The sequence below is a fragment of the Natrix helvetica genome (genome assembly GCF_964273705.1).
Source record: "Natrix helvetica genome assembly, chromosome: 5".
NCBI lineage: Eukaryota > Metazoa > Chordata > Lepidosauria > Squamata > Natricidae > Natrix > Natrix helvetica.
The window spans coordinates 87,567,346-87,588,791 of NC_138551.1; the positions used below are offsets into that span (position 1 = coordinate 87,567,346).

Genomic DNA, 21,446 nt, shown 5'->3' on the forward strand with positions numbered 1-21,446 from the left:
GGGTGCATCTTATACTTTGGAAAATATGGTAATCAAAACTTTAAGCCTAGTTGTGCCCCTTTGGGGTTTCAGAAATAGGTTTTTCTCACTTGAAGTGTTTTAACTAAAAATGCCAAATGTCTGTAAAATATGGGCTCTTTCACCCTTGCCAAAGGCCAGAAGAAAGTGAAATAGAAACAGTGGGAAATGGTAGTATGGAGCATGCACAAAGTGCACATTTATCCAATCAAGCTGTGTGAGGCTATGCTGTTTTGAAAGGATGGAAATTACCAGATATTTGGCTTTGTCTTACCCTCCCTGTTAAAGACAAGGCTCTGGATTCCCCCTTTTAAAACTACAATGTAGATCAGATATGAAAAGTGGGGAAAGGATCAGCAAGCCAGTGATACAACAAAACAACGCTGCTTTTATTACATTTTTCCTGCGAGCAGGACTCTACACATGTCAGAGTTGGCTCTGTAGAAAGGAAATCCATGCCCAGGCATCGTACCCCGTCTCCCTTTGCGAACTTGAGTGCTATAGTTTGCAGATAATTCAGAGATGAAGAACTTTTCCCTGCAAGGAGGAAAAAAAGTGAAACATACATAAAATAAATCTCATCTAATATGTAGCATCTAGACAGCATACTAAAAAGCAGAGACATCACCCTGCCAACAATAGTGCGTATAGTCAAGGCTATGATTTTCCCAGTTGCAGTGTATGGTTTTGAAAGTTGGACCATAAGCAAGGCTGAGCGCCAAAGAACAGAGGCCTTTGAACTCTGGTGCTGGAGAAGACTCCTGCAAATCCCTTGGACTGCAAGGTGATCAAGCTGGTCAGTCCTAGAGGACTGCTCTTTAGAAGGCCAGATCCTGAAGAGGAAAGTGAAATACTTTGGCCACCTAATGAGAAGGAAGGACTCACTGGAGAAGAGCCTAATGCTGGGAACGATTTAGGGCAAAAGAAGAAGGGGACGACAGAGAATGAGGTGGCTGGATGAAATCACTGAAACAGTCGGTGTGGAGCTTAAGTGGACTCCAGAGGATGGTAGAAGACAGGAAGACCTGGAGTAACATTGTCCATGGAGTGGACAATGTGATGGGTCGGACATGACTTCATGACTAACAACAACAACAACAATACGTAGCATCTGCTATGTTTTTTTCTGGAAACTATCCTATGTATGTAAAATTAGCATCACCAGTGCTAGTAAGGAGTAGGTTTTGCTCTAAATTTATATTCTAGTGACTTGCCCTGTCAGTGTTGGTGGGTCTTGGAAATTCTTTGGTTGAACTGTTTCCTGTTTACCTTGTATGACAGTTCCTTGATTGTTTACTTCTTGATTGTTGGTCTGATGTTAATCTTGAACTTAATCTATGCTCATCTGGATTCTGATTGCTGGTGGGGAGGTGTTTTGGTGTTTATTTATTTATTTATTTATACACCCCCCCCCCCAAACAAAGATCCTCCAAGATCACCCTCACTAACACTTGTCAGGGCAAGTCACTAGAATATAAACTAAGAGCAAAGCCCACTCCTTACTAGCACTGATGATGTTACCTAGTTTGGATAATGAAACGTCTGCAAGAAAATCAGACCCCTCATTAGCCATTTGGATTAAAATTTTATCGGTTTTTTTTTTTTTTTTGATACTGTAAACTTGAAATTTACATCATCAACAAAACCAAGTTGTTTGGCATCTGAACTGAATCTGTTTATAAGTTTGATCTGCAGTGATCCATACATGTGCTAGTCCTTGTTTAATTTTCTGGCAGCTGGGATAAACAGCGCATGCTTCAGCTGATCTATGGTTACATTCAGGAACAGCACATGCTGCAATGCTCATAGTGGAAAGGCCATGATTACTTAGGAGATTACTTTTAAAGCAAAATAAAGCAGTACTCATAGCAATGTTTAAGATTATTTATAGTTTTGGACTCCATAGTGCAGTGATGGCTAGCCTTTTTTTTGTTGGATGCCAAAAATGCAAGCACACGCATGCGATAGCACATGCACATGCCGGTAATCAAAATGAAAAGCGCACCCCCACATCAGGGGTGGGTTCCTGCCAGTTCTAACCTCTTCTATAGAAGAGGTTCCACAAATCTACAGTGCCGTTTAGAACCGGTTCCAGCTCCCTCCCCCCGCCCGTCTGCACCACACTTGCCCCGCCCGCCGCTCACTGATTGGCTGGCTCACCAATCGCCCCGCCTGCCTCTAAGAGTCCTATTTAAACCTTAAAGTCTTAAAGCTGTCAAGTTTGAACACCCCTGGGTTTTTTTTTCTAAAGGGTTAGGGGTGCAAGGGTCTTGTAACTTGACAGCTTTAAGACTTGCCTGCTTCAAGTGCCAGAATTTCTGAGCCAACATTTTAGTTGCTAAGCAAGAGCGTTGTTAAGTGAGTTTCACCACATTTTACAGGTTGGCCACGCCCACCCAGTCACATGGCTGGCAAGCCACTCCCACCTGGTCATATGCCCAGCAAGCCACTCCCACCTGGTCACATGGCCGGCAAGCCACTCCCACCCAGTCACATGGCGGGCAAGCCACTCCCACAAAGCAGGCCACACCTACAGAAGAGGTTCTAAAAAAATTTGAAACCCACCACTGCCCCACATGCACATGCACGCACAAACCCCCAGGCTTGCTGCATTGCTCGCCTCCAAGCTGAGCTTGGTATTTCCTCCGGGCGGCCGGGGGAGGCCGTTTCTGCCTTCTGCAGGCTCCGGAGGCTTTCCTAAAACCTGGGGAGGTGAAAACAGCCTCCCCCGGCCCTCCAGAAGGCTGAAAATCAGCTGGCTGTCATATGCATGCGCGCTGGAGCTGACGGCTCGCGTGCCAGCAGATATGGCTCTGTGTGCCACCTGTGGCACGTGTGCCATAGGTTTGTCATCACGGCCATAGTGCCTTGGCTTAAAATGTATATCTAGTTTACCTGTAAGAGACTGGTTGCTTTGCAAGCTGCAGACACATGGACATGGGGCCCAAAGAAAGCCTTGCAAGAATGTTCACATTTGTGCCCATTTCTATGTCTGATTGGCTTTTGAGAGTGGCTTTAAAGAAGGAAGTATCCACTTCTGCTTGGAAATCAACAGTCAGTGCAGCTCTGCATTGGGGAGAGAGAGAACAGGTCAATACTGACACCAGTGGGACACTTTTTCTTTTTCTTTTTTTTATTTTTTAATTTGCTTTCTATTCTACAGAAATGTAAGAAGATTCCTGCTGGATCAGAGTAAACATCAATGTGGTATTTCCCATAATGGGGCAGTGTGGTGGCTCAGTGGTTAAGACACTGGGCTTGTCATTCTGGAAAACTGGCAGCCCAGGTTTGCAACCTGAGCGCCATGGGACAACGTGAATTCCTGTTTTCACCCCAGCTCCTGCCTACTTAGCACTTAGCAATAGCAGACTTATATGCTGCTCCGTAGTGCTTTACAGCCCTCTCTAAGCGAGTTACAGCCTATTGCCCCCAACAATCTGGGTCCTCATTTTGCCCACCTCGGAAGGATGGAAGGCTGAATTAACCTTTAGCCTGGTGAGATTTGATCTGCCAAACTGCTGGCAGCCAGTGATCAGCAGAAGTAGCCTGCAGTACTGCATTCTAACCACTGTACCACCTCTGCTCATTAGCTGCGGAACTTAGCAGTTCGAAAGCATAAAAATGCGGGTAGATAAATAGGTAGCACTGCAGTGGGAAAGTAACAGTGCTCGTGGTGTCATCCTAGCCACACGGCCACGGAAATGTCTTCAGACAGTGCAGGCTCAATGACCTTGAAATGGAAATGAGCACTATCCCCTATAATCAGCAATTACTAGCAGAGTAACAGAGACTCCTTTTACTTTTTATCTCCCATAATGGCCAATTGGAGATCACCAAGCAGAACATGAGGGCATCAGTCTTATTGTCACCCAGCAATTGATATTCAGAGAAATGGTGACTCTGATCTGGCCAATCCTGTAAAGCCATCCACATTTACTGTTGCAACAAGATTGTTTGTATGACACAAATTACCTAAATTGGATCGATTTGAATATAAATCTGGAGAAGAAGCAGTTTAAAAAAGCCAAAAAAATAATGGGCCTCATAGCTGTCTACGTTGTTGAATGGTAGATTTTCCTTGGCATGACATTAAACACCCTGTACATTTCCCCATTTGTTGGACAAAGGTTTCCAGATCCCATACAAACATGGTGTCAACTTCGAATCGAACCTGGCAGAAGCCATTTTTCTATTCCTTAGTTGCTACACAAAGTGGGGAAGGGAAAGGAGGATGAAATGCGTGGCCAGTCAAAATACAGAGTTTTCTCGTGAGAACCAAGGTCATCTCTACAGAATAGAATAGAATTCTTTATTAGCCAAGTGTGATTGGACACACAAGGAATTTGTCTTTGATGCATATACTCTCAAGTGTACATAAAAAGACAAGATACAGGTGCTGGATAGAGCTGGGGAGGAGTGTCTGGAGAGCCTGCCAATTAATCTAATCGGCCAATGTGACCTGTAACTTTTGGGGAGGGAGTTATTTCCTAATTTAATTATACCAAAACCGCGGGAAACATTTACAGTAGAGTTTGTTTTGCATTTGATTGTGCCAATATGATGTATCCAATAAAGAAGTTCTTTAAGGAAGACCTTAACCTCAGAGTTCTGATTTGCTTGGGTTTTTTCTTCAGCAGGAATTCTTAGAGCACAGGTGTAGGTCATCCAAAGGGCACCATATTGGTGAAAACTTCCATAATAAATAATGGTATCTCAGCAGTGGCCAGCCATTTGAACAAATTGCTATCAATGACTATGTAATAAGCATAACCGGAGAACAGAATATCCCTCCTATAGGTTTTCATGAGTGGATACAGTATCAAGGCTTGGTTTCATACACTTTGCCAAATAACTTGCATGAACTTTGCCTAATAAACTTTCAACTCCTCCCTTCGGGACACTTCAACAGAGCATCGCATGCCAAAACAACAGAGATAAGTTTTTTTCCTCGTGCCATCACTCTACTGAACTCTTTATTCCCACAGTACTGTCTTATGATGAAGAATATTTACCCATATAGGTTAGTTGTATGGCTTTTATCCTTCTCATCTATTCCACTTCTCTTTTGATATCACTATTAGCAATAGCAATAGCACTTAGACTTATATACCACTTCATAGTGCTTTACAGCCCTCTCTAAGCAGTTTACAGAGTCAGCATATTGCCCCCAATACACTGGGTCCTCATTGTACCCACCTCGGAAGGATGAAAGGCTGAATCAATCTTGAGCTGGTGAGATTTGAACTGTTGAACTGCAGCTAGCAGTCAGCTGAAGTAGCCTGCAGTATTGCACTCTAACCACTGCGCCACCTCAGCATATTATGATTAATATTCTTTGTTATTATCCTTATTATTACTTTGTTGTTTTGCATGTACACTGAAAGCTTCTGCACCGGAGACAAATTCGTGTGTGTCCAATCACATTTGGCCAAATATAATTTTCTGTTCTGTTCTATTATGTTCTGTTCTATTATGTTCTGTTCTATTCTGTTCTATTCTATTCCTATTCCATTCCATTCCATTGCATTCTCACTGTTTAGAGGTGAAATTGGTACCTATTCACATACCTTGATTTAATACTTGTATTGAATTCCTGGTCCCACATATTCAAGTTGACATCAGCTGAAATATCTAAGCCCAGTCCAGCTTGAAGAGTAATCACAGCTTGCAACCCAGATTGAAGTGGAACTGCCTGGAGCAATAACATCCTGTTACTGTCGCCTTACATAGTCAGTGCAATCACTAAAGGTATAGAGCCATTCCAAAATAAATCTAAGTTCAATGGGTCTTACTTCCAAGTACAGATACAAAAATCTCCAAAGTAGCCTATTCTTAATCACATAAAATTTTTAGAGTTGTCATAAATATCCTATAGGACTAATACCTGTTGATGATCCACCAACAGCACGTTCCCTTTGACCACGTTCATAGGCTCTCCTGAGCTCATAAACATTTTTGACATTAGATCTGAATATCCATCAAAGAAGATCACTGGCCGCAATGGGACGTCAAGCAAAATGGCAGACATGCCAGCTATAAAGTCCACCTGTTCCTCAGTTGGATCTCCACCCAACAATCCTTCAAGTCCTTTTGCTTCAACAACCACCTGCAGGATGCACAGAAAAATAAAGTGTGATAGCAATAGCACTTAGACTTATATAGGTAAAGGTAAAGGTTCCCCTTGCACATGTGTGCTAGTCGTTCCTGACTCTAGGGGGCAGTGCTCATCTCCGTTTCAAAGCCAAAGATCCAGGCGCTGTCCAAAGGCGTCTCCATTGTCATGTGGCCGGCATGACTAAATGCCGATGGCGCACGGAACACTGTTACTTTCCCACCAAAGGTGGTTTCTATTTTTCTACTTGCATTTTTACATGCTTTTGAACTGCTAGGCAAAAGCTGGGACATGTAACAGGAGCTCACTCTGTTACGCGGCACTCAGGATTCAAACCACCGAACTGCTGACCTTTCTGATCAACAAGCTCAGTGTCTTAGCTACTGAGCCACTGCATCCCTATTAGATTTATATACCGCATCATAATGCTTTACAGCCCTCTCTAAGAGGTTTACACACTCAGCATATCTGGTTCCAACAATTTGGGTCCTCATTTTACTGACCTCGAAAGAATGAAAGGCTGAGTCAACCTTGAGCCTAGCGAGATTTAAACTGCCAAATTGCAGGTAGCTGGCGGTCAGCAGAAGTAGCCTGCAGTACTGCATTCTAACCACTGCGCCACCATAGCTCTGATGCACAGGTTTTTTTCTATTTATATTTTGGTATGCTTTTAAAGGTTGTGTAATCTCTGTTTCCAAATTTCTACCAGGTAAACCCATTAAAGGCCATTTAGGTCTTCTGCTGATGCCTGCTAGCTTTTCCCCGCTAGAAGTGAAACTACTGATGACTCAAGCATATGAAAGGCTTTGGTAGTAAACAAGAGTATCTTTTTTCAAACAGCTATTGTCTAGACCAGGTGTCTCCAAACTTGTAGACTTGTGGATTTTATGACTTGTGGACTTCAACTCACAGAATTCCCAGCTAGCATGGCTGGCTCAGGAATTCTGGAAATTGAAGTCCACAAGTCTTCAAGTTGCCAAGTTTGGAGAACCTTGATCTAGACACATTGGATTTCAACTTCCATCATCTAGGACTATTCACCATGGTGAGTAGAGTTCATAAAAAGAAGGAGCCGAAAATATTTGGAAGGCTCCAAAATAAGGAAGATAGACCCAAGACAAGTGCCAGATCAGGAGTACAAACATTGCCACTAAATTATGATATTTAATATGATCAAAAATGCACATTGTTCCAGTCTACTTCTACAATATCATCCTCAATACGCCACTTGGACCAATGTAAATTGGCTTGAAAACAAAATCTGCATCACTGTTCCATAGCTAGTGAAGCACTTTAAAATGCAATCAATTGTGATTAAAAATAACAACACAATTTTAAAGCACTTGGATGATATGTAGGCAATCAATTATCCATCTGGTTCCTAGTTGGTGAGTATGGACAATCATTCAGGGCATTCTGAGAAGACTTGAAATGACTTTATGGATAGAAATATATCTGGTCGAAATTTAATGGGACACTTAAAGAGCTGCCAGAAGGTGATGGTAGCTAGCAGAAGCCTTCAGAATTGTCTTGAATAGCAGGAGAGACTTTGATCAACTACATAAACCATCAGACCTGAGCTGCTTGGATCCGGTGGCCATGACTTTCAAGATCAACATTAGTGGTGCTCTTTTGAAGTAAACCAAAATCTGAGAATAAGTGTTCCACACCAAAAGTAGAAGATGCATCTTCAGTGGCTAAAGGGGAGGAAAAGGAGACAGTAATGAATATGAAGGCTGCTGTGAGGCCTTATACAACTCCATCACTTTTTCCAAAGCTTTTCTAAAGGGAGAACCACATAGGATGTACATGTTGTAGTGTAGGAAAAAACACATTTTTGACACCAGCGACCATTCTTTTACTATTTTAGACACCTGAAAACAGCAGTAGTGTGGAAAATGGCACCATGATGTCAAATAGTGAGTGGATTTTTTTAAAAAAAGAGTATTTGTAGATGTGTCTATCTTTTATAAGTTCTATCTCTCTAGAATGCGTGAAGGATTGATGGGAGCAGTGAAATTTGAGAAAAGGGGTTCTGGTTATGTGCAGCCCACGGCAAAGTGTTTTACTAGAGCACTGAAACCCTACGGTTGAACGATGAATGCAGACATGGGAATCCATCTCAAGTATAATATCAAAGTCTCTCTCACTTTGGAAGTGATTTTGCATAAAAGTACTATTTAGGATTTCTGAATAGTGAAATCTAGTGAGAGGGGGCTGCATATTTAAAATGTATTTGCTGTGGTTATTTTATTTCATAATAACCATAGCAGTACACTCAGGGATAAAATTGCCTTTCTGAAGGTCAAATACTATTTGGGATATGGCATGTAACATATTCATTGTGAGAGAAAGAAACACACACACACAGAAAGAGAGAGAGAGACATGATAGAAAGATAATGATGAAGATAGAGATAAATAGAGATAGATAGATAGATAGATAGATAGATAGATAGATAGATAGATAGATAGATAGATAGATAGATGATAGATAATGATGGATGGATTGATGAATGGATGATAAATAGATGATAGATAGATAGATAGATAGATAGATAGATAGATAGATAGATAGATAGATAGATAGATAGAGATAGAGAGATAGATATTGATGGATGGATAGATGAATGGATGGATGATAGAAAGAAAGAAAGAAAAAGAAAGAAAGAAAGAAAGAAGAAAGAAAGAAAGAAAGAAAGAAAGAAAGAAAGAAAGAAAGAAAGAAAGAAAGAAAGAAAATGGATGGGTGGATGGATGGATCTAAGCATGCTGAGGCTTGATTAATACTTGGGAGGGAGAGTATCAGAAAGTTCCAAGTTTAGGCTACATTGGGTTGCAAAAAAAATTGGAAGGAATAATGGCAAGATAAACTTTTATTTAATTGCTAAGAAAATTACCCAAACATGTTCCATGAAATCATCAATACTTAAAAGAAATCCTTACTTTATTTCATATTCTTGAAGTGTTATTGTGCTTAGTGGTTTGTGTTAGAGCACTTTTTACCACATTGATACAGGAGGCCTCCATAGATATTTTTGAATATCAAAGGGATTTTCCCTCTTTTTTTGGAGACATGATTAAATAGTACCACATTATTCACCTGCTAATAATCCTGAGAAAGTGATGGATTTGCCATCTTTGGGTGAGAAGTAGTGGTAATTATTTATCTTTGGATCCTTCAAGACATCTTTGATCAGCTGCCTGGATCAAAAGGAGAGGTGGAGAAAAAATGAAAGAAGTCATGGATGAACTCCCGCAGACAATGTAAAAAAAAAAAAAAAGACCAGTTGCACTTTTTAATATTTTGCTAAAATGATCTATCCCCTAAACCAGTGATGGCGAACCTTTTTTTGGCTCGCGTGCCACAAGTGGGGGGAGCGCGGGGGGGTTGAGTGCGGGCGTGCCGCACCCATAATGCAACGCGCGACACCCCCCCATTTTTACATTTTTTTTGCCCTCCCCAGGCTCCAGGGGCTTTATAGGAGCCTGGGGAGGGCGAAAAGAGCCTCCCCCGACCCCCCGGAGGCCCTCCGGAGGCTTCAGGGACTGTCCGTAGGCTTCCCTGAAGCCTTCGGAGCGCTTAAAGTGACTTCCGGGTTGCTCGGAGGGTCGTTTTAAGCGCTCCGAAGGCATCAGAGAAGCCTCGGACGGTCCCTGAAGCCTTCGGAGCGCTTAAAACCACCCTCCGAGCAAACCGGAGGTGACTTCCGGGTTGCTCGGAGGGTCGTTTTAAGCACTCCAAAGGCATCAGGGAAGCCTCGGACAGTCCCTGAAGCCTTCGGAGCGCTTAAAACCACCCTCGAAGGCATCAGGGAAGCCTCGGACGGTCCCTGAAGCCTCCGGGGGGCGGGGGAGGCTCTTTTCGCCCTCCCCAGGCTTCTATAAAGCCTCTGGAGCCTGGGGAAGGCGAAAAATAGCTTTAAAAAAGGTGAACTCAGCTGGCCAGCGCGCGCATGCGCGCTGGCCAGCTGACAGGGCAGCGCCTCGCGTGCCCTGACAAATGGCTCCGCGTGCCACTTGTGGCACACGTGCCATAGGTTCGCCATCACGGCCCTAAACCCTGATTTCTATATATTTTTTTATGAAAGAAGGTTCTGTTTGGCTATATCATTCTCATTGTACTAGATAATATATTTATTTGATACTACCATATTTTTTGGAGTATAAGATGCACCTCCCCCCCAAAAGAGCGTGGTGTGTCTTATACACTGAATACAGCCATTTTTGGCCTCCTGAAGCCCCGCCCCCACATGCCATTTTTGTGAAAAATAGCCCAGTTTTTGTCCCTTTGTTGCCAAAAAGGAGGCGTTTTTGCCTTTCCCCAGCCCCCAGCAGCACTCTGCAGGCTTCAGCAGGGCTGGGGGAAGGCAAAAACACCTCAGTTTTGGCAAAAAATGGGCCGTTTTCCGCCTGTTTTTCACAAAAACAGGGGCGTTTTTGCCTTCCCCCAGCTCTGCTGAAGCTTGCAGAGTGCGCCTGTGGGCTGGGGAGGACAAAAACTTTTTTTCTTACTTACCTCTTTGAAATCTTGGTGTTCCTTATACACCGGTGCGTCTTATAGTCCGAAAAATACGGTATTTATCTTTTATGATGAGGGGTTTTTTTTAGCTTGAGTTTTTATTCACTGTATTTTTCTGACTTTCTTTGTAACATCAGTCTGCTGGTCATGGTGGAGCCAAGGGGAGTGGAACTATGGGAGTTACAGGTAGTCCTGTAACTGACCACAACTGAGCCTGAAATTTCTGTTGCTAAGTAAGAATTGTGAAGTGAATTTTGTGCCATTTTGCAACCTTGCCACATTTGTTAAATGAATTACTGCAGTTGTTAAGTTAGTAACATGGTTGTTAAGTGACTCTGGCTTCCTCGTTGACTTTGCTTGTTAGAAGGTCACAAAAGGTGATCACATGACCACGGGACACTGCAAATGTCGCAAACAAACAGACTTACGAGTCTGTTGCCAAGTGTCTGAATTTTGATCACATGACCATGGGGATGCTGCAATAGTCATAAGTGTGAAAAAATAGTCACGAGTCACTTTTTTTGTAACTTCAAATGGTCACTAAATGAGCTGCTGTAAGATGAGGACTACCCGTACTAGAATATCTCAATAGAGATCAGAGAACCTTAGAACCTGAGTTCTAAATGAATATTTGCTTTGCAAGTCTAAATCTCACACTCTAAGAAAACAGCAAACATTTCTACCAGCTCAAAGAATAGTTGTCAGCAGTGATGTAGAAAATATGCCACTGAGCTAGTTGATCAAAGATATAACACCGTGATGGCGAACCTATGGCACACCTGCAACAGGTGGCATGCGGAGCCATCTCTGAGGGCACGCAAGCCGTTGCCCTAGGTCAGCTGCAGTGCACATGGGTGCGCCGGCCAACTGATTTTCAGCCTTCAAAGGGCCTCCGGAGGGCCAGGGGAGGCCGTTTTCCCCCTCCCCAGGCTTCAGGAAAGCCTCTGAAGCCTGGGGAGGGCAAAAAATAGGCTTACCGGACCTACCTATGGGCCGTTTCCAGCCTCTGGAGGCCTGCTAGGCCCAAAACGGGACCGGGGGGGTCATGTGAGGGGCATGGGGGGATTGAATTATGGGTGTGGGCACACGGGTGCGCGCTTTCAGCACCCAAGCCAAAAAAGGTTAGCCATCACTGGCCTAACATAAGGTTGATTCATATGAGATTTTATCTAGGCAGCGGAATTATCCATAAGAAGTTTTATTGAGTGTTATTTAAGAGATTGAAAGAACAGTTGAAAAGAAACAACACTGGTTGTCCTGGAGAGGTAATATTAGATATAATTTTATGTAATGACATTCAGTATAGTTTACCTGGTTGGGTGGTTATCAGAAGATATAATGCCTAGAATTTTGGACAATATAAATCTTTGCATTTCTGGTGAAAGTTCTCTGCTGGCCAATAGGATATTGATGAAGTCCGTGTGCGAGGGACTGTTATCCAAGAGGATTTCTGCAGCTGCCAACCTTGAATTTTTTTGATACTTTCTCTGAACTTGATGGAAAATGCGTCTCATTGCCTTTTTAACCTGGTGCCAGAAAGCAGACACAAACCATAGGTGTTTTTAGTGCAATGATAATAACTTGATTTGAATGGCAACTTGTCTTCCATTCAAATGAGCTTACATCCTTGACATGCTGGTTTTCTACATTTCAAGATATTGTTAAACTCCTGTTTCTACCAGATCTATGTGGAAAAGGGCAAGGGATAATGGGAGCATTATTTAATCATTAGATATTTTAAAATCCCCTTTTTAGTTTGGTTCAATCAAAGCATGAATATATCTAATCATCCTACCTCCTATTTCCCCTACATCAACAGTCCTATGACTGAGTGGCATGGTGGCCTAATGGTGAAGATGCTTGGGAGAGATTGATCCTAGATAGCAGTATATGTTTCTGTCTCGTGCAAAGAGAAAATATCTGCTGTAAACTCCGTGTAGGTATCAGGAAGGGCATCCAGCCAGTAAACGCTCAGATCCACCCAGTTGCCCTGACCCCACCCTGAATCAAGGAATTATACAGGGTCGTAAAAAGAAAAAAGAAACAGTCCTATGACTGGTTCAAATGCAGTTAATGGCACAATGGAGGCCATGCATTATCCATTTCTAGCAAACCTATTTTCTGAACGTTTAATGTCTGAAGAAGATTATGTCAAATACTTTATTCAGAACAATAACAGTGTCATTTAAACTCACTAAGGTACACTTAGCCACTAAGGTGGCCCAGTGGCTAAGACGCTGAGCTTGTCAATCCGAAAGATTGGCAGTTCGAATCCCTAGCACCACGTAATGGAGTGAGCTCCCGTTACTTGTCCCAGCTTCTACCAACCTAGCAGTTTGAAAGCGTGTAAAAAATGCAAGTAGAAAAATAGGGACCACCTTTGGTGGGAAGATAACAGTGTTCCGTGCCCCTTCGGCATTTAGTCATACTGGCCACATGACCACGGAGACATATTTGGACAGTGCTGGCTTTTCGGCTTTGAAACGGAGATGAGCACCGTCCCCTACAGTTGGGAACAACTAGCACATATGTGTGAGGAGAACCTTTACCTTTTAAGTTCACTATTCAAAGTCTGGGACTCTTTAAATCTATGGCTCTGCTGTTCTCATAACCCCAGCTAGCAGCTGGAAGCTGATCTTTTGTAACCTGTCTCTGGATTCAACCAGTAGGAGAAACAGTCAGAAGTCCAGTCAAGAAGAATCATAGATGGAAGGTACTGTGGAAATGGTGGGATTAATTTCTGATGCAAATCAAGAAATGATCAAATTATAAATGTATATAGCTTCTGGACTTCCTGGCAGAGAATAGCAGCAATGTTTCATTAAAGCACTGGTTTTAAAGATTAATTCTCAGCAAGGTTTATTTTAGCAACAGGACATCCTAACCCATACCTTGCTTGTGATGTGCTCTGTACTGTATCTCTTTAGAGCTATTACCGCTGCAGCTGACATGGTGGATGAGCCTTCCTCTGCATAATACAGGAAGGTGGGGATGAATTCTGGGAGGAGAGTACTTTGCAGAGACGACAAGTGCATCAACTTCACTGAGTCTGTGTTGGAGGCATGAAGTTTTTTCAGGATGGCTTCCTTTGCAAGTCTGACTTCCTAGTTTATTTGAGAGAGGGAAAGAACAAACCGAAAGAAGCGACGTCTGTCAAAATTCAAATTGGCAATCCAAAGTGGAAAGGAGGAGAATACAGTATCAACTCACCTCCAGGTCACATTGATTCATCTGACACAATTTGCCCACGAGACTGCCAATGATCATGCTTCCCGTTTCCCAAGTGGCTTTATTTAGTTTTTTGTTGTTTAGTCTGTCCTATAAGAAAGAGAGAAGAAGGACATGGCAGTAGATATCTCTTCATTCAAGGGTGTATTAAAGAGGATTGTCATCTTGAAAGGAGTAGAACAATTGTTAAGAATTTAAGGGTGTGGTTTTTTTGCACTGAGCATTTGATCGAGATGATGATACTTGCTGTACCAAAATTCTCCAGTCCGGATGCCCTCCAATAGTGTGAACGTCAATTTCCAGAAGAAGAGATGCCCAAGTTGGCAACATCTTGCTAATCTTGACTTGATTCCCAACTCCTAAGCACAGTTGAATCCAGGGTGAAATGCTACTGTTTTGGACCAGTTGACCTGAACCAGTAGTAAAAAAAGCTGGTATTTCTAATGATCAACTGTGATGCATGATTTAGATTAGCTAGAAAGCAGGATTTCCCTCCTAATCTAAATCACGTGGCACTGCGGATTCCCCCCCCCTTTGCTGTTCTACTTACCTTTGCAGGCAACTCGGTGGCAGGCTCTGCCCACCCACCCGGACGTTATCACATCCGTTTTCGATGCTCTGCCCGAGCACTCACATTTGCGAACCAGTAGCGAAGGTAAGTAGATTTCACCCCTGGTTGAACCTGATTAGTACTTGGATAGTTGACTACCAGAACATTAAAGGCTGTAGGGACCATTGAAACATCCCAGAACAGAGCAAGGCAAATCTGACTGGCTGCTAAGAAAAGTACATGGATGTATCCATGGAGTTGCCAAGAGCTCAAAGGAATATTTATAGTCCGGAAAGACTCTTTTGTGGCAACAGGTACTCATAAATAACTCGGGATCAACCTGGCAGGAGATCTCAGGTGGACCACACTGTAACTGTTCTATTCAACTGTTTTATACAGCAGTGGACCCCAATTCCCAGGCCACATACCAGTACCGATCCTTGGCTTGTTAAGAACTGGGCAGCACAGGTGGAGGTGAGCGGCGGAAGAGCAAACCCTTCTGTAAACTGCACATGTATGGAATCTAGATTGCATACTCTTCACCCACCCACCACTCCATGGGAAAATTGTCTTCCATGAAACCAGTCCCTAGTGCCAAAAGGTTTGGGGGCCACTGTTGTATATGTTCTGACCTAGGTTTTCCAAGAGCATGAAGCAAACTCCTGGTCCTGACAAAAACCACTTTTATTAATTTACTGTGAATTCTGCTCATTCACAACCAGCAAAGTCTTTTAAGGGAGGATTTACAGTCACAGACCTTATATGGCGTGGAGAGTCAGGAGCCAATTAATCGAACTAATTGTTTCCTGCAAACTCCACTCCCCTTTCGTTCCTCTTTTATTTCCTCTGGGAGGAAATAAATTCATTCATCGTCTACTTGTGGCCTTACTCCCAAGTCGACCCCTGTTCTTTAGCTGTTCCCTTCATCTGGCAACTCTGCGTGTGCACACATTGGGAGCAGGCTCCAGCTGTTCGTCTGTCTCACTGATGTCTGACTCTGAAGGCAGCTGATAACTGTCAGATGGCCCTGGCCCCATCTCTGCCTCCGACACAGAGCCCCCATCGGAGCCTTCCCCAGACTCCAGGACTGGCCCATGTTCCTCCACAGCCTCCTCACTGTCCGAATCTGCTGCCAGCTGTCCTGGCCACTGGCGGGCCACAACAGTATAGTATATGATTTGGATGAAAGTGTGGAAAGGTTGCATATGCCATGGAGCTTGAAAGTGCACCTGTTATTGTAAAAACTGAGTGAAAATTTGTAATGAATTTGGCAAGCTCAAAACACTGGGAGAAAACCAACAACATGAAATTCAAGAAGTGTTTGTCTGGATTATAATACGGATCTGTGCTAGACACCATATTTCAGATTAGTGCTCCCCAACCTTTTGGGCATCAGGGACTGGTTCTGTAAAAAAACATTTTTTCCACAAACTGGTGTGTGTGTGTGAGTGAACTCATATGTGCAGATGAAGCTTCACTCTTGCATCCCGGTTCCTAACACGCCATGGATCAGTACCAGTCTGCAACCCGGGAATTGGGGACTCCTGTTTCAGATTGAACACTGACATAGTGGAGAATATGGAACAAGGCATGGTGATCAGGATGGTGTGAGATGTAAAAGTGATATCTGACGAGTTAGATGTGTTTGGTCTGGAGAAAGTTAACAGAAGGATAGCAAATAATCTTCTACTACTATATGAGCCAGCGTGGTGGAGTGGTTAGAGTGCAGTACTGCAGGCTACTTCTGCTGACTGCCGGCTGCTTGCAATTTGGCAATTCAAATTTCACCAGGCTCAAGGTTGACTCCCCCTTCCACCCTTTCGATCTAGGTAAAATGAGGATCCAAATTGTTGGGGGCAATATGTTGACTCTGTAAACCACTTAGAGCACGGGTGTCAAATCGATTTCATTGAGGGCCGCATCTGGGTTGTGTTTGACCTCGAGGGGCCAGGGTGGGTGTGGCCAGTTCGATGTCACTCGTGTCAGGGGCACCAGTGATGGTCCAAGCGCTCTGCCAGGGAAAATGGGCTTTTGAGCTCCGTTTTGACTGGGACGGCCTCCTGCAACCCTCTGCCAGTGAAAACGGAGGGCTGCACACAGCTCTTGCGAGCTCCGTTTTTGCTGGCAGAGGCACCGTGGGCCATCCTTTGCTGTTTCCAGGGCGGCCCCATGGGCCAGAACTAAGCACCCCATGGGCCGGATTTGGCCCGTGGGCCTTGAGTTTGACACCCTTGGCTTAGAGAGAGCTGTAAAGCACTGTAAAGTAGTATATAAGTTTAAGTGCTGTTGCTATTGCTACATGAAGACTGAATTGTAAAAGCTGGGGCACATTTGTTTTCTTGAGTGGAACAACTGAAACCAATTGCTGAACATAAAGAAGAAGCAGATGTTAGTTAGACCATTAGGGAAAGAAACTACTGTATTTTTCGGAGTATAAGACACACCTTTTTCCCTCAAAAAAGGGGCTGAAAATCTGGGTGCATCCTATACACTGAATATAGCATTTTTTGCCTCCTGAAACCCGGCCCCTTCACCAAAATGGTCATGCATAGCCTCTAGGAAGCTTTCAGAGAGCTCCTGGGGGCTGGGGAGGGCAGGAATGAGCAAAACCAGGCCATTTTTTGCTCAATTTGCCCCTCCCAGTTCCCAGGAGCACTCTATAAGCCTCCTAAAGGCTATACATGCCCTTCTTTTGACAAAATACAAACCAGTTTTTTGCAAAAAAATGGGCCGTCTGTTGCTCGTTTTTTTTTTTTTTTTTTTTGTAATAAAATTTTATTGGTTTTTCAAAATTTATAGGGAAAAGGGTAAATGGACAGGTATACAAATTTTGGCAGTTGCAAAGTGTGTGAGGCCCCCCTCCCTCCATACCCATAGCGTACATTTATATATAATGCATTAGTATATAATTGATTATAATCAGCATATTAGTTCTATTATTAAATTCAATCAAATTAAACATTACAATATAAAATCCAAATATAATTCCATTTTCACTTTCGGTCAATTTATAATAATATGATTTTCATATTTATTTCTGTGATCTGAGTCTTCTTGCTATTGCCCCATCTCCCTCCACTGGCAGAGCTCTGGCCCCTCCCGTGTCCTGCGTGTCCGTTGTGGTATCTGGTGGTTTCTCTAGGAGTGTTTTATTTTTTTCCATAAAGGCCTGCGCCTCTATGGATGAATTAATTCTGATTCTTGTCTCCTCCCAGAATATCACCATACCTTCAGGCATCAACCATCTAAACCACACCCCTTTCTGGTATAATTTATTCGCTAATTGCGAATAATTTTTTCTTTTTTCTCTAATCTTCTTAGGGATCTGCTTCAGAATGGTTATCTCCATATCATGATATGTCAATGCTTGCCCCCTTTGTACACCCAGAATTTCATCTCTTGTGGTTTTTCTAAGGAATTTAATGTGAACCTCCCTGGGTACATTGTGTGTTCTAGCATAAGCTGAGTTCACTCTATAAACCAGATCTATGTCCCACCCCATCTGTTGTTTTTCTTTGTGTGTATAGTCAGCCAGAATGTTTGTCATGATGTCCCTTATATTTTCCCCATCTTCTTCTATAACATTTTGAAATCTAAGATAATAGGACATTCTCTCAAATTCTAATTTCATCTGTTGGATGTCAAGATCTTTGTTCCCTTTCTGCACAGCTTCCACCCCCCCCCTCACCTCCTCCACCCCCCCTTCCACAAGATTCAGTCTTTGTGAGTTCTTATATATTTGGGCTTGATTTTCTTTAATTTCATCTTTCATTTCCCTTAACTGTTTCTTGATTTCCTCCTGGCCCTGTAGAATTTGTTGAAGCATTTGTTGAAAGTCCATCTCCGTAGTCTTATGTTGCATCAGTTCTGTTATCTTTGACTGTGTGGCTGGACTGGATGTTGCGGATGTTGGAGCAGAGGTGGCAAAGCCAGGTTTTCCAGGAGGGGGTCTTTTAGATGCCATCCTTTATAACGTTAAAAGTTCAGTCCAAATATGAAGTAAGCAGTTAGAAAAGAAGGGTAGCCAGGTGAATCCGGGAGCAGAATAACCAGGCAGAAGAGAATCTCTCCAATAAGTCTGGCAATAGATAGAAAATTTCCCCTAGAAGGTTAAAAAAATACCAATCCACAAGAGGTTCCTCTGGGAGACACGGAGACAAAGACCGGAAGCCTGAATTTTAAAGGTGGAGTCAGGTTTCAGAGTTCATAAAGACAACGGAAGTGTGCCATCTTGCCCTGCCAGTTTTGGGCACAGAGGCGTAACAAAGTTTTAAAAAGTTCCAAAAGTCCTCAAATCATTGTAATATGTAAAATTAAATTGAAAAGAAAATCATCTCAGCCTAAGTGAGGCTTCATTCGTTGGCTCTCCCCCCTCCTCCTTCCCCGGGGGCTGAGAGCAAAATTGTTTCTTGCCGCTTGTCCAAGGGGGGGGGGGAAAACCCCCCTCCCTCCAGCCGCACCTCCAAAATGCTCCGAAAGTTATTTTAAAGTTTTAAAAGCTGAATCAAATCTTCATGCAAAGTAAGGGATGAAGAGAGAGGCAACCTCACCGCACCGCAGCTGCTTCCTTCAATTGTAGCATTCTCCAGTCGGCTTGTAGCGAGGCGCGAGGCGTGGAAACGCGATGCGCCCTCCGAGCTTGCTCCCCGGTGCCTTGGGCGCGCGAGAGAGCTCCCGCCGGCTGCCGCCGCTGCAGGAGACCTCCGCGATGCCGCCCCTCCGGCAGGACCCCTCTGCGGGGTGTCCTGTGCCCCCCAAGGAGTGGGGAAGCCCACCGGGGAGCCGGAGCGGGCAAAGAGCTGCCCGTCGCCGCCGCCGCCGGAACCGGAACTCCTCTGTTGCTCGTTTTTGTCCCCCCCCCCAGAGCACTCTACAAGCCTCCTAAAGGCTATTCATGCCCTTTAAAACAAAAAGCAGGTCCGTTTTTGTGAAAATTGGGCCATCTTTGGGAGGTTTGCAGAGTGCAAAAACTTTTTTTGTTTAATTCGCCTCTTCAAAACCTTGGTGCATCTTATACTCTGCTGCGTCTTATACTCCGAAAAATACGGTGATAAAAAAAATCATTTTTTTCAATGGAATAGCTTCCCTTCAGAGGCAGGGCGCGGGATAACTGCTTGTCAGAGATATTGTAATATAATTTTGCAGTGAAGTTTTTACTTGTTTTATTAATCTCCTTAAGCTCTTTGCCTTGGAAGTATTTTCTTTCACTGCAGACAGCTCAAATATTCATCAAAAGCTCACCAAGTACTGAATACAAAGCATGGGTGGCATTCTATAGAATGCCATCATTGTGGCATTCTATTTTTGTCAAATCCAACATTTTGATCAAATCTGTATTCCATTCTGTGGTGCTGCTTCATATCATTGTTGCTGTGTAACTTGGGCATTTCAAAGCCATATCAAAATCTTTACCTAGACCAGTGATGACCAACCTTTTATCCACTGAGTGGCCAAACTGCGCGCGCACATGCCCAAACTGAAAGCTGTGCACCCACGCGAATGCATGGACATGCATGCACGCGCAGCAGAGACCTGAACACCAGCTAGCCGGCAGGAGGTGGGGCATCCCAACACTGGCAGGGCAGCAAGAGGTAATATCCTTTCCTTTCATGAGCTTCTGTTTTGTCGTTTGCAGGGAAATGGAAGCTCATGAAAGAAACGCCACGGAGATCTGACCTGGGGCACACGTGCCATTGATTTGCCACCACGGACCTAGATACATGCATCCATCCATGCATGCATCCATTGTCATTTACTCACTTAAAAGTAAAAGGAGATAAAAGCAGGGGTGAAATGCTATCAGTTCGGGCCGGTTGCTACTGGTTTGCAGGACCGATAGTAAAAAAAATACTAAAAAAATGTTTTTTTAAAAAGTTCCGATGATCACACGTTGCACAGCTGATCTTTGGAACTTTTTTTTAAAAACTTTTTCAGCATTTTTTTTTACTACAGGTTCTCCGGAAATGCAGGGATGGGGGGGGGGGTTCCGTTTTTGCTCCCAGCAGGCTTCCCTGAGGCCTGGTAGGCCAAAAACGAGGGTAGGGAGTCCTGAGAAAGAAAGAAAGAAAGAAAGAAAGAAAGAAAGAAAGAAAGAAAGAAAGAAAGAAAGAAAGAAAGAAAGAAAGAAAGAAAGAAAGAAAGAAAGAAAGAAAGAAAGAAAGAAAGAGAAAAGGATGGAGGGAGGGAAGGAAAAAGGAGAGGAAGGAAGGACTACAAACTTGGCACTAGACACAGCTTCAGAGGATAATCCAGGGCTGGAAGGGAGAGGTCATCTAGTCCAACCCTGCTCCAGCAGGACATTGTTAAAGTGAGTTTCTGTCTTTTGATCCTCCAGTTACATGACTACATAGCCACGCCCATCCAGTCACATGACCCCACCAAGCCACACCCACCAAGCCGCTCCCAGAAAACAGGTAGGAAAAAAAATTAGATTTCACCACTGGATAAAAGCAATATTGAAACATCAAGATATGGAAAGAGTAGTACAACGAATACCAGAAATGGCTTGGACTTACAAGCACCAGACCGAAAAGTTCCTTGGAAGGACGAGGAGACAAAGCTGCAGCATAGAGGAAGTTTTCCAGCAAGGACATTTGCTTTCTGCCCTGCAAATCCAGAAATTCAGTCACTGCTACTAAGGAAGGTGTTGAATGGGCAGCTATTGCAGCTTCAATGTAGAAGGGTCTAAAAATGAGATAAGGCAAAAAAAATTTAAATGTTGAGATAGCTGGGGGCAGAATGATTTAAGTTCAGGGCATCTGCAGAATTAGTTAAGAGTGTGGGACTTTGATTAGATGGTTGTGGGCTTGACTTTTTTGACACAACCCTGCAAATATCCTGGATAAGTACAATGCCACACATTTGTTTCCTAAACTAATTAATTAGCCTTGTGCTTTAATTTTTGGTAAAAAGGAATAGCAGTACTTTGGATGTCCTCAGGAAAGTGAAAATAATAATACAGCATTGACAAAATCATTACCACTCAAATGCAAAAAAACAAAACCAAGAGGTTACTTG

The 21,446-nt window shown here is 43.4% G+C and overlaps 1 protein-coding gene across 1 annotated transcript in view; it reads right to left on the minus strand.

The window, feature by feature from the left end:
• Positions 1-386: 386 nt before the first annotated feature.
• The window catches only part of LOC309392909 (microsomal triglyceride transfer protein large subunit-like), a 37,313-nt gene continuing 16,253 nt past the window's right edge, over positions 387-21,446 (minus strand). Inside the window, exons 9-18 of the mRNA XM_081954500.1 lie at positions 20,945-21,113; positions 13,862-13,969; positions 13,543-13,755; positions 11,963-12,177; positions 9,233-9,333; positions 7,706-7,827; positions 5,903-6,124; positions 5,586-5,710; positions 2,914-3,084; positions 387-555 (exon numbers count right to left, since the gene is read on the minus strand). Of these exons, the coding sequence (XP_081810626.1) occupies positions 411-555; positions 2,914-3,084; positions 5,586-5,710; positions 5,903-6,124; positions 7,706-7,827; positions 9,233-9,333; positions 11,963-12,177; positions 13,543-13,755; positions 13,862-13,969; positions 20,945-21,113 (1,591 nt within the window). The 3' untranslated portion in view covers positions 387-410. The remainder of the gene's footprint in view (positions 556-2,913; positions 3,085-5,585; positions 5,711-5,902; positions 6,125-7,705; positions 7,828-9,232; positions 9,334-11,962; positions 12,178-13,542; positions 13,756-13,861; positions 13,970-20,944; positions 21,114-21,446) is intronic.